General features: G+C 43.6%; 1 protein-coding gene across 1 annotated transcript in view; it reads right to left on the reverse strand.

Annotated features, from left to right (window-relative positions):
- Window positions 1-27163, reverse strand: part of Cacna2d3 (calcium voltage-gated channel auxiliary subunit alpha2delta 3) — an 827632-nt gene that overhangs the window by 370987 nt on the left and 429482 nt on the right. Inside the window, exons 10-11 of the mRNA XM_052190624.1 lie at window positions 23106-23195; window positions 14259-14372 (exon numbers count right to left, since the gene is read on the reverse strand). Coding sequence (XP_052046584.1) covers window positions 14259-14372; window positions 23106-23195 — 204 coding nt within the window. The remainder of the gene's footprint in view (window positions 1-14258; window positions 14373-23105; window positions 23196-27163) is intronic.

Here is a 27163-nt window from a genome sequence, read left to right on the forward strand (position 1 = left end):
TAGGCAGGCTATGCATTCTGTCCACCCACGGGTCTTGGTTCAACAGCTGGAGGCGCTGGGGACTAGGCCACAGATATGGGCTTTGCAGGTAAGTTCTGGAACTTGCCTGGTGCTTGGTTCTTCTTTATCCTTGTTTCTTTAGCTCTAAAGCAGTAAGTACACTATGCATATCAATACTGAAAGCATCCTGCCAGGAGCAGCAAAGTGATGCTTGCACAGGGCTTTGTGAGTGGTTGACTAGCATCCAGTAAGGCCCCAAGACATGTGATACATACCAAGTAACATACTGCTCATGTGATGGGCATAACAGACGTGTCCTACTCTCTCATAGCATTCTGCTTCTCATGGATGAGATTGACAAGTGCAATTCACCTCTCAAGGTCTTTCTCTGTCTAACATGAGAAGCAAGGCACAGAAAAGGAAATCTGTAAGGAAGACTTGGGCAACCTTAGTCATGTAGTCAGCAGGAAAATCACAAATAAGGGGCTTGTAAGATAGGCCATGAGAACTTAAAGAGAGGGTCAGTGCAGAAGTTGGGGATAAGGGCCAAGCAGAAGAAATAGGAGATATACATGTTCTAAAATAGCTTGGAGCAGAGAGTTGAGCAGAAGGCACATTGTACAAAGGGTAGCAATTCAGAAGAATGGGATCTGGTCTTCAGGGACCAAAGAGCAACCAGTGGAGCCCCTGAGGGAAGATCAAGGGCACCATCTGTTTCGAATTTCCAGCAGACCATCCTATTCTGTGGGCTTTGCATTCTCTTGGTCATTTCCTGAGCTGCATGGATCCTGTTCAGTTTGATGGAGCCCTACTTGTCTAGTTTTGTTGTGGTGGTTTTGTTGCTCATGCCTTCTCAAGACAAATCCAAACCATAAATAAACTGCATCCAGACTGCATGTTCAATATGAGGTTAATTTCCCAAATACATAAGAGCTCTGTCAACTCAGCAGCAAAATAAAAGCAAAATCTTTTCAATTGAGAAAAGAACAAATGACTAGTGTAGACAGTATCTAAGAAGAGACATGTGAATGGCCCATAGTGTCTGAAAAGACACATCCATCTCAGGGAGAAGTGAGACTCAAGGCCCTCCTCATCACCCGTGTGAGGTGGTGATATAACAAGAGCTCACAAAAAAGAGAACCCAGTACATGACCTGGCATATTCCTAATGGAAAATAGTATGGAGGGCATTTAAAAATAAAAACAAAACTGCTCATGGACAGCAATCCCATTTCTGGGAATAGAACCAAAACAATGGAAATCAATATTTCTAAAATGTTGATGTCCTCCTATGTATATTAGAACATTATTCACAGTGCCCAGCATATGAGAACAACCCAAATATCCACAGGGGAAAGAATGGAGAAAGATGATGTATCATGCATATCAAGAGGATGCTACTGCATGTTCCCCCAATACAGATGGATCTGGGAGGTACCAATCAAAGAAATCACCAAAGTACAAAAACTGCATGTTTTCACTCGCATGACCTAACAACAAGAGTCAAGGTATCTATCAGAAGAGGCTGTAGACTGTGACCCTGGTGATCACTGCTAAGGTGTGGAGGAGAGGGATGTGGAGTTGTTCAAAAGAAATCATATGAGGAAGTTCCACGGGCCAACAAGGTGGCTTTGCAGGTGATGGGACTTGCCACCAAGCCTGATGACCCAAGTTCAATCCTCAGGTCCTCCATGTAGTAAAAGGAGAACTCCCAATAGTTTTGTCACTTTATCTCTATACACATACTATAGCAGACAAGACTAGCCCCCTACACACACACACACACACACACACACACACACATGCACACTTGAAGAAATAGCAGGAAAGGATGAGCTCCTGAGGACTGCTGGAGATGTGTGGTGTCGTACACATCTGGAGAGAGATGTGTCATGAGAGCTCTGGTGGTGATAAATATGTTTGCTTTTTGCCTAGACTGTGGTCAAGATGAGAATATACAAATGTCCAAATATGTCAGTCGCATGTATTACTCACAAGCTGTTTATAGTATAACAATTAGACCTAAACCTGGAAATTAAAAAAAAAAAATGTCTCTTTGGCTACAGCATGGAGAACATGCCACAAAGAAGGCATCCCTCAGCAAAGAGGGGAAGGGGTTTGGTTGCAACTTAGTGAAGGTATAAATGGTGTGGGTGAGGGGAAGCTTCCTAACTAGGCAGCAGGCATGTGCCCACTCACTTCACACTGAGACATGCCATTGAGAGCAGCCTGGGGGGATGGGGACTTTGCCCTCTCAGTCCTGTTCCTCCTTGGGTGGTTCTATAATGAAGGCGACAATAGCTCACAGGGTGCAACAATGAACACACAAGACAGGGCTTGGCCAGTTTGCTTGAGGAAGCTTTGGCAGTTCTCTACTGTCTAGAAGGAGGGTGTAAACCCATAGAAGCTCCCTTTCCAGGTTTAGCACACTATTCTGTTTGATTCTTACCAACACTGCATGGTGTTGGTAATTATCTCATTTCATGATGGAGAAACATGTTAGCATGCAGACACTACTTCCTTCTATTTCTCTGTCCATATCCCACCTTATTGCCTTGCACTCTAGTCCAAGAGATATAAGAGAAATAAAAACAAGAAACTTGTCAGTGATGGTCAAAGGACACAGAACCTACTTGACAGGTTTCAAATATCATTGGGTGTGGCAGGTAATAAATGAGGACATCTCATCAGTGCCTTATAAGGCTGGCTCAAGACTTTGCAGACCAGACTTCTGCTCAGCCAGGGTCTGTTCCAGCCAGTTCCTGGCCAGGGTCTTGACCAGGACAGGTAGGCAATACCAATGCAGGAAGGAGGGGAAGTTATCCTTCCCATTGGCTTCCTGCTGGGTACCCTAGTTAGCTTTAGCTGTTAACACGACACAGTCTAGAATAGCAGTTCTCAACCTGAGGGTTACAACCCCTTCCGGGGGTCAAAGTAGCCTTTCACAGGCAGTCACATATCAGATATCCTACATATCAGATATTTACATTACTATTCCTAAGAGTAGCAAAACTACAGCTATGAAGTAGCAATGATAATTTCATGGCTGTGGGTCACCACAACATAAGGAATTGCAGAAGGTCACAGCATTAGGAAGGTTGAGAATCACTGGTCTAGGGTCACCTGAGATGGAAGTCTCAATAGAGGGAGTATCCAGACTCTATTGTGGGAAATTATTTGGACACTAATTGTTAACTAATGTAGGAGGGCCCAGCCTTACTTGGGTGACACCAACCCCAGGCACATGGTCATGAACTGCATATGCAAACTAGCTGAGTAGAAGCTAATCTGCAAGTCAGATTAGCAAGCATTATCCTGCATAGTTCCTGCTGTCCTTCTTGGCATTGAGGTTGAGTCTGAAGTAGTATTATACAAAATACTGAGAAGCCTGCCTTGAGTTCCTGCCTTAATTTCTCTCAATAATAGACCATAACCTGGATATATAAACCAAAAAACCCTTACATTCCTGAATTGTTTTGGTCTCTATGTTTATTACAGCAACAGAAAGTAAAGTACAGTGGCCCTTGTTCCCAATGCCTTCCCTTCCGACAAGGATGCTTCCCCTGGGCAGGGACAGTTTTTATTCCACCAACAGTGATGATACTAGGTGAAGGTTTTCCCAATACTGGCAGAATCAATCTCAAATCAGCCATCTTTTCCCAAAAAGCTGCAACCTAGTTTCACTGTTTCCTTCTCTGGGTGTCAGGGATCCATTCCTACAGGTCTTTTCTGCAGCAGATCTAATTGGTTCAGGTAATGGGACAGTTATTCTCGAGGAACTTCTTTCTCACCAAGGTTCAGCTTGGACAGATGCTCTTCACTGAGACATGGCGGGATCACCAACACCCTCCTAACTCTCAAAGTGTGGCTAAAACTCAGAAAAATAGTACTCAGAGAGCAGGGCTCTGGCTTCCGCCAGAGGAATGTGGCAAACATTCTTACAAGCCCCCATTTCTCAATGCCTTAGTGATTCTAAGGTACCACAGTGACAGGGCAAAGGCCTTGGTTTACTGTCTAATGTGAGTGAGGAAGATCCTATGAGAATCAGGCTATACTTTGGGTCTGAGACAAATCTTTTGCTTGGTAAGTAAGACTTTCAATTAGAGTCCAGGCTGGTCAGGGCTACATAATGAGACCTTGTTTTAAAAATAATAAATAAATCAAAAGAAGGGGTTTCAATAAGAGAGTTTCACACAGGGCAAAGCAAAACATTGGACAATGAGGTACAGTAAGCAGAGGGGTTAAGACTTTCCTAGCACAGTGGGTAGAGGCTACTCAGATAGTGCCTCACTGCAAGATGGCGGAGTCACCTGGTGAGAATGTACACTACCCTTCATATGCTTCTGGAAGACAGCGGTACCTGGATGGAAGCCAAAGCCAACAAGCCCAGGAAGAGACCCAGCAGCTGAGGCAGCAGAAAAGTGGCACCCGACTGCCTGGAGCCCCGAAGTCCTAGTGATTCTTTCAATGACTTGCCACAGCCACACCTCACTGAGTCTCCTTCTGACATGTCTTGCCATGTTCTTCTTGCTGGAGTCATAAGATGTCGAATACCAGCAGAAGTAATTAAAAATAAGCTGGGAGACAATGAACCATGTCGACTTTGCCTTCAGCTGGGAGGAAGGCCCATGTGAGTGCTAGCTGCGGTGATGGCAAATTCGTTTCCTGTCATTCTGTTGACTGACCACGAGTAATGAATGTTCCGGCTACTTTTTTGAGACAGCTTTAAGATTTATCACCCTTGAAAAACATATGGCAGAGACATATACTCACGCCCAAACTTCCAGACCACAGTGTGACTGCAGTCAGGGGGAAGTAGAAGGGAGGGCGGGGTAAAGAGAGATGCTCTCAACAGAGCCTTGAGGTAAAACACCAATGAGAGACAGCAGCCTTCTGAAGCATCCATGAAAAATAGGGTCTACTACTTTGAATCCTGCCACGCACTAAGGCTGATGATGAAAGCTGGCAATGAAGTCCCCCTCCCCCAAACTGCATGTAACACTAGTCTTTGTTTCCTAGTGGCCACAGAACTCAAAGCTGTAAGTTCATGTATATTTCCTGTTGACAGCCCTCCATAGCACCCCCACCACTACTCTTGTATCAAGGAAGCATCCCCACTTTTTGATGAGCCCACTGAAGCTCAGAGGTGCTAGCACCTGTGGCCCTGACAGCTTCTTGCATGGTATAGTTCTTGCGATTCCCAGCTACAGCCATGCATTCTTCAGTGGACTCTGCCCACATGCCCAGCTTTTCCTGGCCCCACTTTGTGGCTCCTTACACTTCCTGAGGATCCTCCTGGAGGTTTTTCTTCCTGGTCCATCTACAAGGATGGCTGCCCTGCCCCTCTCCATCCTAGAGTGATATTTGTCTTGTTCAGCAGATGTACACTATTTCAAGTATTATTTGTGATCTGCTTCAGTTTTCTGTGAGTTCTTGGTAGGTTTGTATCAACCCCATACTTCTGAGCTCCATTAAAAGACCCTGAGGCACAGGGGACCCCAGTAAACAGTTACTGTAGCATGCACTGTGCCCCCATTCCTTCTTTCCTTTGCCAATAGTCCCTCTAGGTCCCACAGTAATCTGTTCCTATGGGATACAAACAGACACAGCTATTGTAGGAGTAATTGTGATGACTATTTACATGCAGACACACACACACACACACACACACACACACACACTCACTCACACTCACAGTCACATTCACAAAGTGCAACCAATCAAAATGCAGAGTTTTAGAGCCCAATCCCAATGGATAAATCTACCACACAGCTCCTTCACTCAAGGCTCAAGGTTCATTGATGAAGGGGTGGCAAAATGATCATAAGAGCCAAAGGAACACAAAGTTTTCTGTAAGATTTGGGTCTCTTGGGAATGTCACAAGCTATACCCATAATATCACAGCAACAGGACTTCCTAAAAGTGATCTGGACAAGGACAATAGTAGATATGCTGGATTGGATGTGGGAGGTCGGTTCTACATAAAAGAAATTCTGGCAACTAAGGAATGTTGGGAGCAGAAGAATTAGTCTATCCCAGAGGGAATACACCAATTGGTTATCTAGTACCAAACAGCCCTGAAAACATGCATATGAATAATATTACACATACTAAGCATGTTGTACTTACCTACTTCAAAATATTCATCAACTATTAAAGAAATAATGGTGCCATGCTGTTTTGTAAAAGAGCAAGTGGGGTTTGGAGGGAGAAAATGAAAGAAGATGGAAATGATGTAATTATAATTTTAAAAAATGATAAAAATTAAAATAAAAAGAATTAGCCCTAACTTTGCTCAGAAGCTATGCTCCCCCAGAGTACTGTAGCCTTCATTGAGAGCTGAGATATGGTGACACTGAGCTTTACAAAACCCCTGAGGGGCTCTGAGGCAGAGATAAGCCCTTGCCTCAGGACAAGGCTGACTACTGCAAGGGAAGGAGTCCTATGTGGGCAAGCCCATGCAGTCCCTTCAGAGGTCTGGGGGCACCAGCTTTACGCTTAGGAGACTTCAACAATACTTCTGAAGTGCTTGAAAGACATGTCCTGGGGTCCTCCTGAAATCAAAGCTGTCCCTTTACTCCATCCTAAAACCAACTTTGGCTCCCTTCTGGTGGTCTCTACCAGGTCACCAAGGATCTTCCAAGAACCCTGAGCCCCAAAAGAATCAATCAATCAATTTCTTCCTCTCCTTCTCTTTTTCCCTCTCCCTCTCTTCCTCTCCTTATTTTTTTCTTTTCTTTTGGCTCCCTTCTAGTGGTCTCCACTAGGTCACCAAGGATCCTCCAAGAACCCTGAGCCCCAACAGAATCAACCAATCAATTACTCCCTCTCCCTCTTCCTTTCCCTCTCCCTCTCTTCCTCTCCTTTTTTTTTTTTTTTTTTCTTTTCTGGTGTAAGGAATGAACCTACGGCCCATGCAAACTAGAAAAGTAGTCACCCTAACCTACAACTCCAAGTCTCTTCAGAAGCTCCTAAAGGACCTGGAAACTTCCACCTCCTAATCCATTCTTGAGATAATGGAACAGTAGAACCCATATAAGTGGGCTGTCATTGGCCTTTGAATTCCCTTCTGAAAAGGGATCACATTAAAGCACACAGATAGTCTTGTCCCAAGACCAAATGATTTTTTTCCTCTTTTGCTTTTGCCTACAGTCTTGGGGTTCTAGCACCACAGAGTCCTGCTGTCCCGCAAATTGTTCAGCATCTGGGCCAGTGAGGACAAATGACAGACTTATTGTCCTGATGGCACAGGATGAGCACAGTGTGCATCCTGTCATTTCACTTTGCTTTTTCCCCAATATATCTGCATGTTCCTTAAGGATCAAGCTTAGCCCCTGGCTGTGGAGCCATTGACCAATACCATCAATTGCTTACTGTGAAACTCAAATCAGTTATGTGGACTCATTGTGCCTCTGTGTCTTCAAAAAAAATGTATAACAGTATTTGTGTCTCATATAGTGTCGCTTGGAAGGTTTAGAACTGCCTAACATACTGCACTCAGTAAAAAGTTGCCTCCAGATACCAGGGTCATTTAAGAATTGAGGCCACAAGGGATCAGGTTAAAACTGATTATTTATTGAAGGAAATCAGGGTCTGGAGAATGAAGAGGAAGTTAATAAAGAATTCAAGAACCACTGCTACTGTTCCAGCCAGAGTCCTGTGAGAATGGACTGCTCAATGATATCCAAGAGGGAAGATGGGTTGTTATCCACATCCAACACCCAGGCATTATTGTTCTTCTAACCACTCCAAGAATAGGTTAATGGGTAATCTGTTATTTAACATACAAGCAAAATATCAACCCCTAACAATAACGAAAAGACAAAAAAAACGTTTGCCAGCTCATGAATAGATTGGTCCTTCCCTTGCAACAAGGATTAGAGTGATGCTACTCTATGTTTGGGAAGGGTTACACCCTGACTTTTTTGAATCTATCCAGTTTATGGGTTGAAGTTTTGGTACATGGTCTGATGTTCTAGGAGCATAAGGATATGACCAGTATTTTCAGAAAAGGTGTAGGGCAGAATTCCCATTCAAAGCTGTGAGAGACTTCACTAACCTCCTCCTGCTGATCTTCTACCTGTGAGGATTCGAGATGGTGGTCTCTATACTGGGAACCAATTCTTCCACTCATGCTTGACCCTGGTCTTGAACTTGCAGTCTCTCAGACTATGAAGTATAATAAGTCACTATTATTCATAACTGACCCAGACCATGCCATTTTGTTAAAATCCAAACCAACAAGGTAATCTCTGGCTTCCCAAGTCTTGCCAAAGATAAAATCTGATTCTTTCTAGTATATTCTTTCTGTCCCTCCACTTACCTGAGATCTATGGTCTCTTGCCATGTAGCTACACACATGACCACTGAAATCCAAAGAAGGGGGCATTCTATGTAACAGTTCACATGAGCATCCTTCCAGCCCCTGGTTCTAGTGCAAGGCCTGGGTTTACCATCCCTCAGCATTCCTGTACCAGGCATGGAAGTCTGGGGCTGAGGCAGCTTTGAAGGCGGCACAAGGTTGAAGACACTGCACTGCTGGAAACCTCTAAGGTCCTGAGCATCCTGGGGCGAGATCTCTAGCTAGGAAAAGTCCTATCCATTTTATTCTGTGGCTTCAGTTTGCCTAAGAAGAAAACAGCCCAGGAAAGGGAGGAACAGACTGCCCTCTATCATTCTTAGAGGCATATAGCATAGCATACCATGCTGAGGGCATCTTAATGACACTCTGCTACACAAGGTTTCCTCTAATTTCCCTGAAGACTCTTCAGAGCAGGTATTTGCAAGCAATCTTAAAGGACCGTGCAGTAGTTATTTCAAGCTCCATGGGCCAGTCAGTTTCTGACACACTCAAACCCAGGCATTAGCCATAGGTAATATGGGAGCACAGGGCTGTGCCCATACTAAAATAGCCCTGCCTACACACTCAGAAATCTGATCTTCATATACTTTTCATCATGAAATACTCATGCTTTTATTTATTTTACTTATCTTTGGGTGTATGCATGTATGTGCTTGTGTGTGGTGTATGTGTGCATATATGTGAAGAAGTGATTATTCCTGTGCATGTGGAAATCAAAGAAGGATATTGGGTACCTTGCTCTGTTTGCCTTATACCCCAATACCCCAGGCATTCTCCTATTTGCTGGGGTGACAAGGGTACACAGTCAGCATTGTTTGAAAACAGAGGAGGTGGGGATTTGAACTCTTACTTGCTGAGCCATCTCCCTAGCCCACTGTTTGTCTTTATGTTTGTTTGGAAATCAGTCTGATGGTTCCTCAGAAAACTGGACATGACATTTCCGGAGGACCCTGCTATACCTCTCCTGGGCATGCAATAAAGATACATGCTCCATAATGTTCATAGCAGCCTTATTTATAATAGCCAGAAGCTAGAAAGAACCCATATGTCCCTCAAAGGAGGAATGGATACAGAAAATGTGGTATATTTACACAATGGAATACTACTCAGCAATTAGAAACAATGAATTCACAAAACTTTTAGGCAAATGGTTTGATCTGGAAAATATCATCCTAAGTGAGGTAACCCAATCACAAAAGAATACACATGGAATGCAATCTCTGATAAGTGGATATTGATTAGCCCAGAAGCCCTGAATACCCAAGGCACAAATCGCATAACAAATGACTCCCATGAAGAAGTATGGAGAGGGTCCTGATCCTGGAAAGGGTTAATCTAGCATTGGAGGGGAATATAAGGACAGAGATAAAAAGGAGGGAGGTGACTGGAGAAGGGATGGAGAGAAGAAGGTTTATGGGACATATGGGGAGGGGGAATCTGGGAAAGAGGAAATTATTTGGAATGTAAACAAAGAATATAGAAAATAAAAATATTTAAAAAAAAAGAAAATGCACATGTCATCTATGGCCTATAGTCTGCTGAAGCAGGCAGTAGCCATATTCAAGCGGTGGGTGCTAGGCTGCCAGTCCCTTCTGTGTCTCATTTAGCTGGTCACTTCCTACCTGCCCAACCAGGATCCCTGTATCTTTTTCCTTCAGGGGACTAACAAGTAACACGAAATAATCACTTTAAGTTAGAAGAGCAGCTTCATGACTGTGGCACACGTGGTCATTTCCCCAACTTAAATGTCACAGAGTTGGAACTGAGCAGCTCCTGGAACACGCATCTCTCATGTTGTGGAGTTCATGTTTTATTCCAAATGTGTAATAGCTAGTGTTAAGCCACTAACCAAAGAGTATTAAGCAAAAGTCAACGGCATCTCATAAATGAATAAATAGCTCCTTACTTCCATGCTTGGAAATAAATGCTGGCAAGGGACACATTGAGCAGGCAATTATAAGGCTGCCTTCACAGCTTCTCCAAGAATGTATTCTCCCTTCCAATGTGCTCGACAATGTCTCATTATGCAGCTGTCTTGAGCAAGGAGGGCCTAGGTGGGTACTAAGCAGCTTTTACCAGTGACCATCACGAGGGCTCCCCAAGTCTTCTCCCCACCTCTCTGCCTTCTCTTTTCTGAAACCCAGATGCCCTACTATACAGAAGTCCAGTTAACTATACTGAGGGATGGACCCAGAGATGCCCTGGAGGACTAGCTTCTGTATGGAGAGAGAGAGGCCATGGTGGGAAGTCCTGAGGCCACCTGCCAAGCTCCCACCACAGGTGGCTTTTCTACTGACCTCCCCTGACACCATGTGCAGCACAAACATGACAAGTTAGAAAATCCAGGGATCACATGAAATAATGAATCATTTCTATTTTGTAGCAATAAATATGGGTTGTTGTATAGCATAGTTCTGGTAAGTGGTTTTCCCTCCTTTCCACCTTCTTGATCTTTAGATTATTTTTCTCTTGCTGTATAACAAGCTATCAAAAGCAGGGTGCTTTGGAACAATAAGCATTTCTGACCTCATGCTTCTGGGGGATGGGAGTCTGGACGCAGCCTTGCTGGCACTTTTTCCTAAGGCTGTAGGTGAGGCAGAGAAGGGACTAACTTTTCATCCCAAAGTCTGACATGGTAAGAATCCACTGCCAACGTCACTCACACTAATAAGGAGATTCCTTTCCTTGTGGCTCCAACATGGACAGCCTGGCTTTCTTCTGGATATCAGCTGGTGGTCCCTTGTGTCCAAACAGATGCCTATGTATGGTCCCATGGGCTTGGGGTTCTTCTACTTCATTACACCAGCAAAGAGAATCTCTAGGCCTAACCCTTCTTAAACCTTTTTGGTTAAACAAACCCCATCCACGATATCATTTGATCACCTTACATTCATTGAAATGGGATAAAAACACCCCTCATGATTATGAGATTATGCTGGCTAGAAACAAGTCACTGCATCTGCTCCCACTTAAGGTGAAGAGATTATATGAGACATAAACTCTCATATAATAAAGGGATGGGAACTAGAAATTTACCTTTCTTTGCCAGGTCTTTCTGGCAATATTGTTCAGAATAGGGAATCTCTCTCTCTCTAACCCTAACCATGTGTGTGTGGGTGTGTGTGTGTGTGTATTTAAAGACAACAGAAACAGAAGCAATTATAAGACTGGATCTCTACCTCCTTAAGACAATTTCTAGGGCTCATCTCTGTATGTGTTAATCAGTGATTGACAGATTGCCATGGTATAGGGCAAGAAACATCTCTGTCTAGTGTATTGGACCAAGGGATCATGTTCTTGCACAGCTAACGAGGAGAATAGGCGGGGTGAGGACCCTGATCCTTGAGCTATCTCTTATGTGTGGGGTTTCCATCAATGGCATCGGCTTCCTTCAGTTACCTAATTTGTATCTTTACTCTCAGGCTACACTGACATATTGAGTCAAAAGTCCTAGGTTGGTCCATGTATAAGAACCACCCCTCCAGGTAGGTCTGGGCTTAGTTAGGTCTGAGATCTACTGTTTCATGGGAATCATGTTCCATTCTTATAATCATCTCTCTCCCCTGACCGTACTTCCTGTTTTTATAGTCTCAAAGATTGCCAATTACTGCATGTCAGACACAATCCTTTCCTAAATAGCTAGTGTTCAAAATAATGGAGAAAGATGACTGCCTAGACCTTCCATATCATCTTACTTTACTGAGGTGGTAAATCATATTGGGATGCTATGTAAGTTTATCACCTGTACCCTCATGAGGAAGTTCATAACACAGAGATCGTATGTGCATATGGATGTCATGGAATTCTCCATCCTGGGGTTGAAGGGCAGAGAGGGGTACACTATTAATTTCAAGTAATAAAAGACCTACTTACTACAGAAATAATTTCTGCTTCTGCTTGACATTTTCTAAGAAAAGAAGTGGCTTCATTTATAGGCCCCTCGCTACAGTACATCATCAAAACGCCAGGCTGACAGTCAGAAGTGCTCATTAGGAAAAGATATGAGAAATCTGTATTGCATCTGAAGGCGTAGGGCTTCGCATCTTTTAGCCATTATCTTTCCCTATAAGCAAGGTCAGAATGTTTCGGTGCGAACATCTCTAGGTAACTACTCTCTGTCCACAATCCCCTAACGGTAGAGATTTATATAGCACAGCACATGCCATACATAATGGATAGTACTCATAAATGGAGATGCTTATAAAAGGCCCACCACTTTCTTCTTTTTTTTTTTTCAGTCCCCAAATGATTCAGAATATCCTTCACTATGCTGTGTGATGCCAGGCCATCTGTGAACTTTCTATTTTGCCTGTAAAACATCTCAGAATCTGCTCTCACTTCCTGCTGCTGGACTTTCAGCTGGTATGCTCAACCACTAAATCCCATCCCCACAAGACTGGTTATTCAAACTCTTACTGTGCTGGGTCCTACAGGGACACAAAGATGTCCATCCTCCTCTCTACACATCTTATGTGTGCATTAGGGGTGAATATGGCCTCTGTCTGTCCTGAAAAGACACCACCCTAATTAGATCTTAGAGTCTAGCATCTAATTTCTTGGGTTAAATCCAAAAGGGAACTTCCATCTGATTTGAGGGTTAGGCTCTAATCTCCTTGGCTCTAGTGGGTCACACTTACTCCTGACTATTCTCACAGGTGCCACACCAGCATACTACACGTTTCCAGTAAACCAAACGCTGCCAGGTTCCCCCTAGTTTCAGAGGTGGTGGCTGTTCCCAAGGAACCAGACAATAATCCTTTAGGGAACTGCGCTGTACAGAGCACAGGCAGCTTTCATCCGCAGAGTCACTGGGTAGATGAGAAGTAAGGTCTTACATGGATCAGAGACCTGCATGGGTCAAGAATGACAACCATAAGATAAAACAACTTTTCCTGTTACAGTCCCACAATACGCATGCTCCCTGGGCATAGCAGAAAGTATAGCCACCTTCCTTTTCTTCTCTACAAATGAGCTAAGTTAGTTATGTCCTATAAAGTAAACATACAGAGAAAGGAAGGTGGCCATGGCCTGGGCTGTCTCGTGTTCCTATACAAACAGTCAGGATAACACAGGGAACAAGAAGATGCCTGGGGCACCAGCCCTGCCTGACATTGTTCTGCTGAAATCCTACCACATAAGTGGCTCCATGACTCCCAATTGCAGGTTCATTGTTATGTACCCATTAGGGGAACTTGTTTAAAACCATGGGTTATGAAGACACATTCCCAGAGGTTTGGATGTGGATAGGGTCCAAGTATCCATAAACCTTCCATCGGGGAACCCTAACTGGCTACCAGCATTGAGAAATCAAACCATTAGGTTCCCCAAAAACATTGATGTAAGTCATGGATGTCCTAATATATGGGTTCAAAAGGTTAAAAAACAATAATTTCTTGATTCTACTTGGAAACTAAGAGGTAATTTATAACAGAGGACCAACAAACTTTGACAAGTTCAGGAGATTGTACCTAGGAACAGAGAGAAGAGGTAGAGTGAGTCACAGAAAGTCCTATGGAAGCAAGCATATTTGAGGAAATGCCTTCAAGGCCACTGCAGTCAACCCAGCATTCAGCGCCTATCAGGTAGCTCTGGCTTCAAGGAAAATAAATTAAAGGGAAATACTACCTACCAAGAGGAGGTACTTCACAATGAATCTTTTCATATAACACATTAAACATATCTTCATAGGCTCCTTCATTCTCTCCAAAACCAGTTTCATTTCCAAATCTACAAAAGCCATAGTATTTGATTTTGGTCAACCCACAAAGACAGGCTGAGAAACCATAGGTTATTATGAGATTAAGCTGACATGGAATACTTATCTGTGGATGATCTGGAGGTTGTAGTAAAGGCTGGCCAAGGGCACCACTGCACAGATGGTCTCAGTATCAACTCACCTTTCGGTCTGGCCAATTGTATTTTGCAAAGATGGTATCATAGGTGTCCACGGCCCCATCAGTTATGAGCATGATGGCCTGGCTGCAAATGCTTCCTTGTCCAGTGTGGTTGAACTGTGGGAAGAAATGTTTAAAACAAAGCACATGTCAGAGAGTCTGGATCTCAAGACTTCCACGGCAGATGATCCTGAGCTTAGGAAACTTTCACAATCCAAGAGTTCATAGCATTGTCAGGGCAGCCCACAAGAGTAATTTTCCACAAGGGTCACCTTTGTCCTCTAAGGATGACAAACTGCAACCAACTGCAGAAGTTGGAACTAACTGAAGACCAAGGCAAGGAGGGAAGTTCTAAAACATGTCTGTGCAGTCTACCTAAGTTGTTCTGCTCCAAAGCACCACCTTCACTGCAGAAAACAAGCCACTGCTTAGTCAGTCAAGGACTTCTTAGGGTACATTAGGAAGGGCAGCAGGCTATGAGAAAGGCAACTTCTCTTTCAAAATCTGAATAAGGCTGATCTGAGGGAGTTGAATAGTTACAGGATGTTTCACATGTTAGAAACGGGCTTTAGACAAGAATCAAGTTAGAAAACTCAAGTTAGGAACATTCTAAGGTTAAGAACTCTTTGAACGATGAACTTAAAATACATGTTGTAGCACAAAAGCTTTGGATTAGTTTGTTAGTATGTGTGATGTGCTAGAAACCCCAGATTGTACTTGCTAGTATATAAATCCCAACATTACATGTTTTAAAAGCTCCTACTCATAGCCAGGGTTGCAGCATATGCTTGAAGTACTAGCAATTGGGAGACAGAAGGGCAGGAGGATTGAAGCAAGTTCAAGGTCATTTTGGTCTATGTTTCCAGGCAAGCCTGGGTTTCAGGTTGAGTCTCTGTTCTCAAAACAAACAAAAGTCACATTATAGGAATGGGAGCATGAGATGTGGCTCAGTGGCAGATCACTTCTTGCCTTGTATATGTGAGGCCCTGGGTTTGATCTCACAAACAAAGCTTCTAGCCTTCCTGAGAAAGACCTGCAAGTGAGCAGACATAATTACCAGAGTAGTATATCCTTACTGTGAAGTGGAGGTGAAAAATATCTGTAATGAATGCTATTCATAATGCAAGTCAAGGTAACACCAAGTCCGTGAAGGCCCCACAATGACACAGCAATGCTGTGGCACTGACACATATAATATGCCTTGAACTTCAGCATCAAACCCTCCCTCCACCACAATCTTCTCCTGCTTATTCATCTGCTCACAAGCATGAGCGCTACTGGGGATGAAGCATGCCCAACTCACTTCCTTTGCTTAATTTTGTATTCTCTTTGAAATACATAGAAAACTATACTATGTGCCTGATGATGATAATTCCAGAAAGAGGAAACAGAGAAGGGAAAGAGGAAGTGGAAAGTTTTACACACTATTCTCAGGGAAGACTTTGCTAAGAATGCCATTTTTTCTTTAAAGATCATCAACAACAAATCTGTCTTGCGGGTGGGCAGGGTGGGAGGAATTGGAGGCTGACTTGTGGGTCAGAGGAAGAGTACTTTCCCAGCACTTGTCTAGAGAAGGAAGGGTACCTCAGCAAAGAATGTGTTATATGTCTTGACCAAATCACTGGAAGAGAATGAAGAATACTCTTAGCCTTTCTATTTGGTCCACAGTGGCCTAGGGAACAAATAAGGCATTCAAATACAAGATAATAATGTCTAGTCTCTATCTGTTTACAAGTCTGATATATTTACTATAAATAACTGTATGTATGTAAGTTTGTGTGCATGTGCAGGTGGATAGACAGATGGACAGATGGATGGATAGATGATTGATGGATGGAATTAATCTGAGGCCTTATTAGGGCAGAGCAAGCTAACCGCCTACATATGGAAAATCATGATACAGAGGAAAGTCCTCAGTTCTACTCCAGAACCAGATATATTCCTGAGATGTTCTCTTTCCTGACCATCCATTTCTCCATTTGTAACATGGGAATAGCAACATCCTTATTTAGCTGTTATAACAGAGATTAAATGTTCATTGTATACCAAGGTACTAGCATGAACCAAGGAGGGCTGAGGCCCAGAGAGGTAATACGTAGCCCACGGAGAAAGGACTTCTGTCTACCAGTTGGAGTGTGAGCATGGGCAGAGCAGCAATTGCACCTACATTTAGCAGGGTCTGCACTCTATAGCTTTTCAGTAATGATAGGGGAGTTCCTGGGTAGAGAGTGACTGTTGTGGTCTGAGAATGTTCTCCAATTGTCCCTGTGTTACAGGGGTGACTTTTAGTACAGATGAATATGAAGAAGTGGTATGGATCTGTGAGAGGCAGTGCCAAGTGGGAGGTCCCAAGAGCACCAATCACCAAGACTGCTGTCCTCAAAAGAGACCAAGATGACGGACAGGGAACAGATATCCCAGGATGAAGAGGAGGGGGCAATGGGGGGAGAAATTTGTAAGGGTGGGACTAAGAAGAGAGGAGGGAGGGTGCTATGATCAGATATAAAGTGAATAATAATAATAATAATATAAAAAGATGAAGATGGTTCTTGGGAAAGCAAGTAATAAGAGTGAGCAGGGCTTTCAGTGTCTCTGGCTTCCTGGTCCAAGACATGGCCTCCCAGTCTTGTACTCACCCCTGCTATGATGCCACTGTCTACCAGGTGGCTGTCACCATTTGTCAGCCAAGGGTTGACCTCTTTTAAGCCTCCTAAGTGTGAATAAATAAACTACCCCGTCCTCCTCACAGACACCACTGAGATTTTACTCAGGGTAGTGTCTTTCTTCTTTACTTCAGTAAGGAAGCACAGCCTTCAATCCTGGCCTTCTGGAGATGTTGCTTGTTGAGGTGATGGGTAGGGAGGCTACATTCCGCCTCCTTCTCCTGGTCTTTGAAAAGCCCACAGCAAGCCTCAGAATGAAAGCCATGCCTGTTTCCGGGCACAGAGACTTCAGAGAGCAGGGACTGGGGTTATTCCGGGAACTCATTCAAAACCATCCTAGAAGAAACATTCCTGACAAAGGGGAAGAAAGGGAGGGAAATGGAGGTATCTGAGGACTGGGGATTAAAAATCACAGCCCCCCAGGAGCTATTTATTAACAAAGACCATGCTTTCCTCTCAGGCAGGGTCCCTTGCATATCCTCTGAAGTAATGTGGACTTAGAGGATTTTTGAGGAACGCAATTAAATTCAAATGCTTTGATGAGTAATATCTCTTCTCTTCATATTTGTCTAGAACTTTTTTTCATTGAATAGGGAGAGTGATGAAAGTGTTTTCCATAATAATAACAATGACACAGGCCTGGTGATGAACTACAATTAGCTCCCTGATTCATCAGTTAGCAGGGAAACTTCCAATGCATCCTGACATTTAGAGCATTTGGTTGTGATTAACAGTCTTTGAAATGTCACTGAATTTTATTTAATTGGCTAAGAAAAAAATTTTAAAGGTAATCACTGCAAAGATCACATTCATCGCCAAAAAAGATAATTGCAGTTGTCATATGACAAGGTAGATGTTAACTACTGTAGCAAACTGGTTCTGTGTTCTTTGTGGAGTCTAATGAATGGAGTAGAGATCAATAACTGGAGAGGGCTTAGAAGTTTACTTGAATGCTCTTTCAAAGTCATGAGTATCAATGGCCATGAGCCTTTAAGTCATCTGAGCAAATACCAAAAATGAAATGTTGGTAATTGCAAGACAGAATAAATTCCATTTAATTATCACAACCCCTGAGCCATTCTAAGCTCCAGTCAGTCACAATCTCAATGAGTGTGTGCATGGGAAGTGTATGTGTGTGTGTGTGTGTGTGTGTGTGTGTGTGTGTGTGTGTGTGTGTAAAACAGCTCCTTAATTTTATATAAGCTTGCAGAGGCAGACATAATGCACAGGAAGAGAATTTTGTCACTTAAAGGCTACATTGATGAAGTGGAAAATAGATAAAGCCTCATTTTCATGGAAGATAAAGCATCTCTGTGTTTGTCTAAGAGTTTAGCTGTTTAAAAAGCCCAGTGGTGAGAGGTGGGGTGGCAATGTCTCTCTATAAGATGAATGTGTACTCAGAATAATATGGTGTCAACTGCTCACAATTTTCTGGTATAGACACTTGACAGCCTTTATCAGGGCTGTTTCCTGCTGTCTAGGATTGATGAGCAGTCCATGTGGGGTCTGACTGGCCAGACTTCACAGGGTTTGAACAGGTAAAGATCAACCCTATCAATAGGTAGAAAGATTCACTATTTAAGATAGTAGAAGCCAGTGAGATGGCTCTGTGGGTAAAAGGTATTGGCTTCCAAGCGTAATGGAGTTCAATCCTGGGAACCCACATGGTAGAAGGAGAGAAAAGACTCCCACAAGTTATACTCTGTGTATCCACAAATACACAATCATGCATGCATACATACTTAAACAATACATACATACTTACATATTTACATGAGTGTTGACAAATTATTAAAAAGGATTTGAGGTGGGGAAAAGCTACCCACATTGGCTTTTCTCTAGGTCTTGGTGACTTCTGGCAGTGTAGATACAACAATTTTGAGAATATAAAGGGTATTATGCCCAAAACTATGCTTAGTGGGCCCATATTATAAGATGTTACTATTAAGTTTATGATATGAAGTTTTCCTGAGCCTGACAGTTTGAGTACTGAAATAAACACATGTTTTTACAATGCCACTACCTTATAGGACTTCTCCTAGCCTTTAATTTTTACAAGTGCTAAGGACCTTCTTGCAAAAATGTATTTAAGTTTTTAAATGAAGTAAAAATACAGATGTGAGTGAATTGCAAATATACAGAATCAAGGTGGATCCCTGACTTGCACACAACCCTATGTTGAAGATCTTGGAGGAGCAGCATTTATCCTAACACTGGCTCAGGAATGTTTGAAAACAAAACTGATTTTTCCAATTGACAGTGTCCTTTGCCTTACAGAAATTTTGTGATTTTATGAGGTCCTATTTGTCAATTCTTGATCTTAGAGTATAAGCTATTGGTGTTCTGTTCAGGAACTTTTCCCCTGTGCCCATGTCCTCAAGGGTCTTCCCCAGTTTCTTTTCTATTAGTTTCAGTGTGTCTTGTTTTATGTTGAGGTCTTTAATTCACTTGGAGTTGAGTTTGGTACAAGGAGCTAAGAATGGATCAATTTTCATTTTTCTGCATGCTGACCTCCAGTTGAGCTAGCACCATTTATTGAAGGCAAAGGACACTGTCAATTGGACAAAATGACAGCTAACAAATTGGGAAAAGATCTTCACCAATCCTATATCCGACAAAGGGCTAATATCCAATATATACAACGAACTCAAGAAGTTAGATTCCAGAGAGCCAAATAACCCTATTAAAAATGGGGTACAGAGCTAAACAAAGATTTTTCACCTGAAGAATTTCAAATAGCTGTGAAGTACTTTAAGAAATGTTCAACATCATTAGTGATTAGGGAAATGCAAATCAAAACAGCCCTGAGATTTTACCTCACAACAGTCAGAATGGCTAAGATTAAAAACTCAGGAGACAGCAGGTGGTGGCAAGGATGTGGAGAAAGAAGAACACCCCTCCACTGCTGGGATTGCAAGCTGGTACAACCACTCTGGAAATCAGTCTGGAGGTTCCTCAGAAAACTGAGCATAACACTTCCGGAGGACCCTGTTATACCACTCCTGAGCATATAGCCAGAGGATTCCCGGCATGCAATAAGGACACATGCTCCACTATGTTCATAGCAGCCTTATTTATAATAGCCAGAAGCTGGAAAGAACCCAGATGTCCCTCAATGGAGGAATGGATACAGAAAATGTGGTATATTTACACAATGGAATACTACTCAGCAATTAAAAAAATGAATTCATGAAATTCTTAGGCAAATGGTTGGAACTGGAAAATATCATCCTAAGTGAGGTAACCCAATCACAAAAGAACACACATGGAATGCAGTCACTGATAAGAAGATATTAGCCCAGAAGCTCTGAATACCCAAGACACACTCACATATCAAATCATTCCCAAGAAGAAGGAAGGCGGGCCCTGGTCCTGGAAAGGCTTGATGTAGCACTGTAGGGGAGTACCAGGACAGAGAAGTGGGAGGGGGTGATTGGGGAATGGGTGGAGGGAATGGCTTATGGGGCATATGGGGAGGGGGAAACCGGGAAAGGGGAAAGCATTTGGAATATAAACAAATATAGAAAATAGAAAAGAAAAGAAAACAAAACTGATGAATGGTAGGGACAATAAACAAACAAACAAACAAATGCTAAAGGCAAAGAAAACGGGAGAGGGGATGGATAAAAGGCCATGCAAGAGGTGAGTCTCAGAGAGAAGGCGAGAGCTGCTCTGAGACGGGCTAGAAAGGCTGGGGGTTAGACAGTGTGGAAGAACGAGCCCCCAAGGCTAAAGTCTAGGTAAAGCTTCTCACGAGCTGAGAATCAAGAATTCTAACCCAGGCCATGAGATTCACCGTGAAGGTGCTGATAGTGAGCTACTATGGACTTTATATAAAAAGCTACTATGGACTTTATTTTCTAAGAAGGCTAATAAAGGAACAATGAACCATGCTTAAGGCCCAAGCTGATTGGAAAGTCAAGTATGGATCTACTTTTACACTATATACTTTCTGGACATGTCACACATAAGACCATAAGCTTTTTTTAAAAAAAGTAACTACCCTAACTTTTTTTTATAACTCTTGCTTTATCTTATCAACTATAATCCTATCTGGTACATCCTGGAGCTAAAACATGATCTCATTTAGATTCTTCACAGTATGTCTCACCCCTTAACCTCTTTTTTTATTAGGCATATACTTAAATTTCCTCCAGGTGGGACGTATCCATCTGCTTCATCGGGGTCATAGGATTACTTAGTCTGGAGTCCTAGCAACGAAAGAAGTAGGACAATGCACCGATAGCCGAGATTGCTGAAGGTGATGGGATCTCACTGGGGACAGAGTTCTTACGTGGGGATGGGACTTCTTGGTAGTGTGCCTCCCTTGAGTCATGTGTGTAGCTAGAAGTAACAATAATCAAAACGTGTTTAGCAAGTTGGACCTACGTGGAATGCTTTCTCTGAGTTGCACATGCCCTGTGTAGGATGAATAGGTGCTTCTGCCCATGTCTCCAGATGTGCACACTGCACATCTGCCTTCCTATGTGAAAGACCAGGACTGAGAATCTATTATTTGGCATCGCACCAGGTTCCCCATTCAGCCAAACTAGGGCCACAAACCCAAGTACATGACAATTCCCTAACCCATCGCCCTCAATCACCACAACAGGTGAGCCACAGGGTGAGCCACAGGGAAGACTCCCAACAAGCACTCCTAGCTCCAAGTAGTTCTTGAGATAAAAAGACTGAACTTCCAAATCATGACAAGTCTTTCAGTATCACTTCTTAGAAAGAGACCAATAAATTCAGGACTTCAGAGACTGAGAGCTGCAAGTTCTGGGAAGTCACCCGTCTGGTTCCAAACCAATGTGAAGGAACAGCTTACCTTCTGCCCAAGTCAGAGCTCTGCCTAAGCTATTAAGATGCTATTAAGAGGGGGACGGAAGAAGGCTTATGGGACTTGCGGGGAGTGGGGACCCAGAAAAGGGGAAATCATTTGCAATGTAAATAAAATAAAATAAAATATAAAAAAAGACACTAGCAAGTAAAAAAAATTAAAAAAAGAGCAGAGATCTGCTCTATAAACATGAATTCTCTCTTCTCTCTCTCTCTCTCTCTCTCTCTCACACACACACACACACACACACACACAAAGAGAGAGAGGGAGAGAGAGACAGACAGACAGATGAACAGGGGGACAGGGGCACACACACAAAGAGAGAGAGGGAGAGAGAGACAGACAGACAGATGAACAGGGGGACAGGGGCACTAAGGAAAAGAGACTGACTCCTGGAACTGAAGTTGGCATTGATCTCACTATGTAGCTGAAGATGAACTTGAACTTCTGATTCATCTGCCTCCATTGCCCAGCTACTAAGTTTATACTTGTAAAGGTGTCTGCTCCCATGCACAGGGCTTTGTGTATGCTGGCAACTGGCAAACACTTTACTTGTACATCCCAGCTTCAGAATATGAACTCTTGCATACATTCTAATCATCTGTAGCCAACAGCCCCTGGGAGTGAGGCAAGAGGAGCTGGCTTTGGGTATAGAGTGGAGAAGCTGAGTAGACACCTTCTTTCCTGTTTGCCCCATTTCCTCCTCAGGAGGAAAAACCTTTCTCTGGATTGAGACCAAAATGGCTTGATTTGTGTCCATGCATGTTATTAATAAAAGAAACTAGGTGTTGTGACAATTCTTGACTCAAGAGCCAGTGTGGCTATGTATGAAAAACCCAAATCTAGGCTGGGATTTCACTGGATGGCAAAGCAGAATCATTGAAAGCCTAAGCCTCAGACCCAGATGAATTATTTCCCACACACCAACTGTGCACTGCTAAGGGACCCATCACTCTGACCCTCCAGCTGTGCAATGCTGAGGGACCTGCCACCCTGACCCTCCAGCTGTGCACTGCTAAGGGACCCACCACCCTGACCCTCCAGCTGTACAATGCTGAGGGACCCGCCACCCTGACCCTCCAGCTGTGCACTGCTGAGGGACCCACCACCCTGACCCTCCAGATGTGCACTGCTGAGGGACCCACCACCCTGACCTTCCATTTGCTCGCATGCAAAATGACAACAACCTTGTTCTGCAGAGCTCACACCCTGATCCAGATGTGGTGGAAGTCCAGTTTGTGCCTGTTCTTCTCAGAGCACCCCAGGACAGAAAATAACACTGACCTCAACTTTCTACAAACCCCATCAAATGCTGAGCCTGAGAAAGTGGGTAAAAGGTGTACTTACGTCACTCAGTATGTTGAAGGCCTCATTCAGTGCAATATCCAGCATTCCAATCCCTTTGGCAAAAAGTTTGTCCAAATGTTCCCTGAAGTGCTGAAACAAGAGTGCAGAAAATTCCATTAGAACTCTGCGAGTGTCTTCTCTTCCTGGAACCTACTATCAGTCGCCGCCCCCCCCCCCCCCACCAGCTCTCCTGCCATACTCCCAACTGCTTCTTGGGGTCAGGGTTGATGCCATCTCTTCTTATCTTACGATGCTTCCTCAGGCCATTTGCTTCTCAGACCAGGCCACAGGACCTCCACTGGGTCTTAATATTCTTCTCAGACCAGAACACAACTGTGGGACTTTATTTTATCCTTCAACTCCCAGGTCAAAAAACGATCACTGAAAGAAGGCAGGGCAGGAGCTCGAGGCAGGGTCCTGAAGCAGGGATTCTGGTGGAAACCTGCTTACTATGTTGCTCTTATGACTTATTTAGATGCTTTCTCACAACCCTGGACCACCTGCCTAGGGGTGGTACCACCCACAGTGGGCTGGACCCTACAGTACCAATTATTAATCAAGAATGTCCCCGAGACTTAGACATGTCCATAGGCCATTCTAATGGAGGGCTTTTCTCAATTGAGGTTTCCTCTTTCCAGATAGCTCAAGTGTGTATCAAGTTGAGTCAAGCCCATTGTGGGTGATGCCACCCCTAGGCAGGTGGTCCTGGGTTGTATGAGTAAGCACCTGAATAAGCTGCAGGAACACTATAGTAAGCAGCTTTCCCCCAGGGTCTCTGTTAACCAGCACAGTTTGCAACCTCAGGTTGCTGCTACCTTGTACACTCAGATCTAGCATGCATTCAGCACTCCTGATAAGCAACTATCTCAACTCTATCCCTACTCAAAACTGATTAGTTCTTCAAGACAAGCCGGACTCTGTCTTCTGGGCTTATGACACAACAGGTACAAATAGTAGCTGCTCAGTTAGACATGTCTAACATGCAAGAATTACACAGATCTTCTCACAGAGCTGTACTTGTGGCAAAGTAGAGAAGCCTAGAAACCCAGAAGAACTTCGAGGGCTGCATACAAAGGGAAGGAACCTCCTTGGTAGCAGCCCAGAGCCTCTTCTGTTTATTCTTGTTCTGTCCAGAAGTCCAGCCTCAGCCTTATAAGAAAGTAACTATGAAACCCTTCAAAGAAGCATGGCACATGAGGGACCACAGGTGTCATAGCCATCACATGCTCAGCAGCGCTCAGTCACACCCATTTCTACCGCATGGCTACCATTTTTATTCTTTGCTTGATCCATGTGCAGCTGTGTGTCACATGCTGTTTTAGACAAGGGCTGCTTTTATGGTTGGGCACAGAGAGTCAAATGGAACACACACACAGCACATAGGTGGGGTCTGTGCTCTTTGTAACAAGGTCAGTTCATTTGGTTAGTTTTTTTTCTGTCAAAAATATGATTCATACATTAGGTGAAAAAAGATTTCCTCCAAGAGAAAGCTTCTTCTCTGTTTCTCTCTTCTCTCCCTCATTCCATACTATAGCCTCTTATTAACTTAACATAAAACAGATCTGCCCACTGCTCCTAGAGCTGCATTTAACCATCAGACCACCTCTGCACACAGAGGTGCCTTCTGGGAAACTATTTCCCAGGATGCACGTCCACTGACCGGCTGCTCTGCCCACTTTGGTAGCCATGGGCAGCCTATAGTTCCTGACATTTAAGCTGAAGTAAAATGATCAGCCATTAAAATCCCCGCCCCTCTGTCGCTCAGGCCACATTCTCAAGTGCTCATTACCCCCTTGTGGCTAGAGACCTCCTCCTCATCAGTACTCATGAAAGAATACTACCACTGATACAGAGGCTTTCACAGATCAATGCTAACCCAAAGAAAAGAGGGAGTAGTCATTTTGGCTCATCCTCTCAATGATGAATGGTGAGTCTAAGCCTCATGTAGTATGAGGCAGTCTTGCATGTCAGGTTAACTGGGGATGGAATCCAGTAAGGGATAAGTGGTTGGCATACCTCTGAGGGCTTCTCTGGATCAGGTTATTTGAAGTGGGAAGATCCACTTGAAATATGGTTGGCGACTTCTAGTGATAGCCCAGGTAAAAGGAGGTCTGAGGGAAAGCTTTGCTTCCTCCCTGTATGCCTTCCCAGTTCCTTTCCCAGTTCACCAAGCTTCCCTGGCTTCTAATCTAGACTGAGGCCAGTGGCTCTCCACAGCTCCCCTAAGCCCCCAGAGATGCTGTGGGACTGTCAAGTACCTAGACTCATGGGACGAGTACTTACCTGGCTCTCAGCCTCTGCAGTGCAAAAACATCTGTTGTTGGATTGCTCAGACTATATCCCTTAAGCCAATCTAACAAATCCCCATTCCTTCTATTGGTTCTCTTCCCCAAGAGACCTCTTAATGATACAGATGGGAACTCGGGCCTCTGTTTCTTTCTCCTGACTCTCTTATACCAGCACATTATATATGGTTTGAATGAGACTATGTTTTCATTTTATGTCTTAGTTTCATTTCTGTTGGTGTGATAAAATATCCACACTAAGCAACTTAGTGGAGGTTTCTTCACCTTACAATTCCAGGTTACAGCCCACCACTGAGGGGCATCCCAGGTAGGAACTCAAGCAGCTAGTCACATCACATCCACAGTCAAGAGCTTCCTTCCTTGCTTGCTTATCTGCTTTCTCCTATCTTACACTGCCTAGAAACCTGTGCCTAGGGAATAGTGCTACTCACAGTGGGATGGGTCTTCCTATATTAGTTAACAATCAAGACAATCCCACACAGATATGCCCACATGCCAGTCTGATCTAGATCATCTCTCAGTAAGACTCTCCTCCCAGATGGTTCTAGGTTGACTATTGAACTGGCCAGTGTAGCTTCCCAGACCAAGAAATGGGATCATTCACGAGCAACTCCCACTGTCACACAAGGGCATTGACCCAGGACTTTTACTGTAATGCAGGAGAGGGCTGTCACTCAGTAAGGCTGCTGGAAAGCCAAGGCTGGTGGAAGCCACCAGCCACCTGGATATTGCAGGAATAGTACTCATATGGATGAGGCAAAGAACCAAGGAGAGAAGTCCGTGGTGGAGGGGAGAAGACTGGAACATGAAAACAGGACTTGACCACTTAATACTCAGAAGTACTAGGCTAGTGAATGACTCATCAGAGAGAACTACGGTACAAGAAAGCAATGGGAGACTGTTTTCATTTTAGAATCTCTAACTGCTGTGTCTAGTGGCTCATGATGGGAAGTGACTATTATATCACAGTACAACAGAGCTGCTGTAGCTAAAAAAAAAAAAAAAAAAAGCCAGAGTGTGTAGAGGACACAAGGGCATTGTACTTGCAGGAAGTACTAAGAGAACCAGGAATATTGATCACACAGTGATGTCTCCTCACTGGAAGAGACAAAATAAGCACCAGCATTCCACCCGGAAAGCTGAGAGTGGAGGTATTTAGGAGCCTGGTGACCTTTTGTTATCTGAAGGGACAGACCTCACCCTCATTCCTTGGTATGACCATTACCCATTCTCAGAGGAGATGTCACAGGTACTTTATGGCCTGCTGACTTCTATGCCATTAATCGGAGACCACACTAGATGCATTTAGCTATAGGACCCACTGTAAATGGGATCACAATCCCATGTACTTTGTAAAGGAGGTTCTATGTTGTCACTCTGTAAGCTTTATTTACATGTAGAATTGGACTTATGGCTGCCTGAAAACATTTTCTCAAATTGTACTGTGCTTTACATTTGTTGACAATGAGCTACCTGCCAATAGACTCCCCAATGTCCCATCCATGTTGGCAAAGTCAATCTGACCTAGGTTTTCATTATCTTTGTGAGACTCCTTTCCCTGTCTGACACCTACAAAGACTCCTCAAGGGTGCTTATCCCTAAGCTGTCAGAGAGACTTATCTAGAACCTATTCAGCACCCTGCTGAGAAGGCTCAGAGGAATAAATGATTTGGAGCAAGCAAAAATTCTATAGGTGGGAGTTCTGTGAAATCCAGTCATCAGTTTCCTGCTTTAGGATGCTGCCATCCTATT

The sequence above is a fragment of the Apodemus sylvaticus genome, chromosome 8 (assembly GCF_947179515.1).
Source record: "Apodemus sylvaticus chromosome 8, mApoSyl1.1, whole genome shotgun sequence".
Lineage (NCBI taxonomy): Eukaryota > Metazoa > Chordata > Mammalia > Rodentia > Muridae > Apodemus > Apodemus sylvaticus.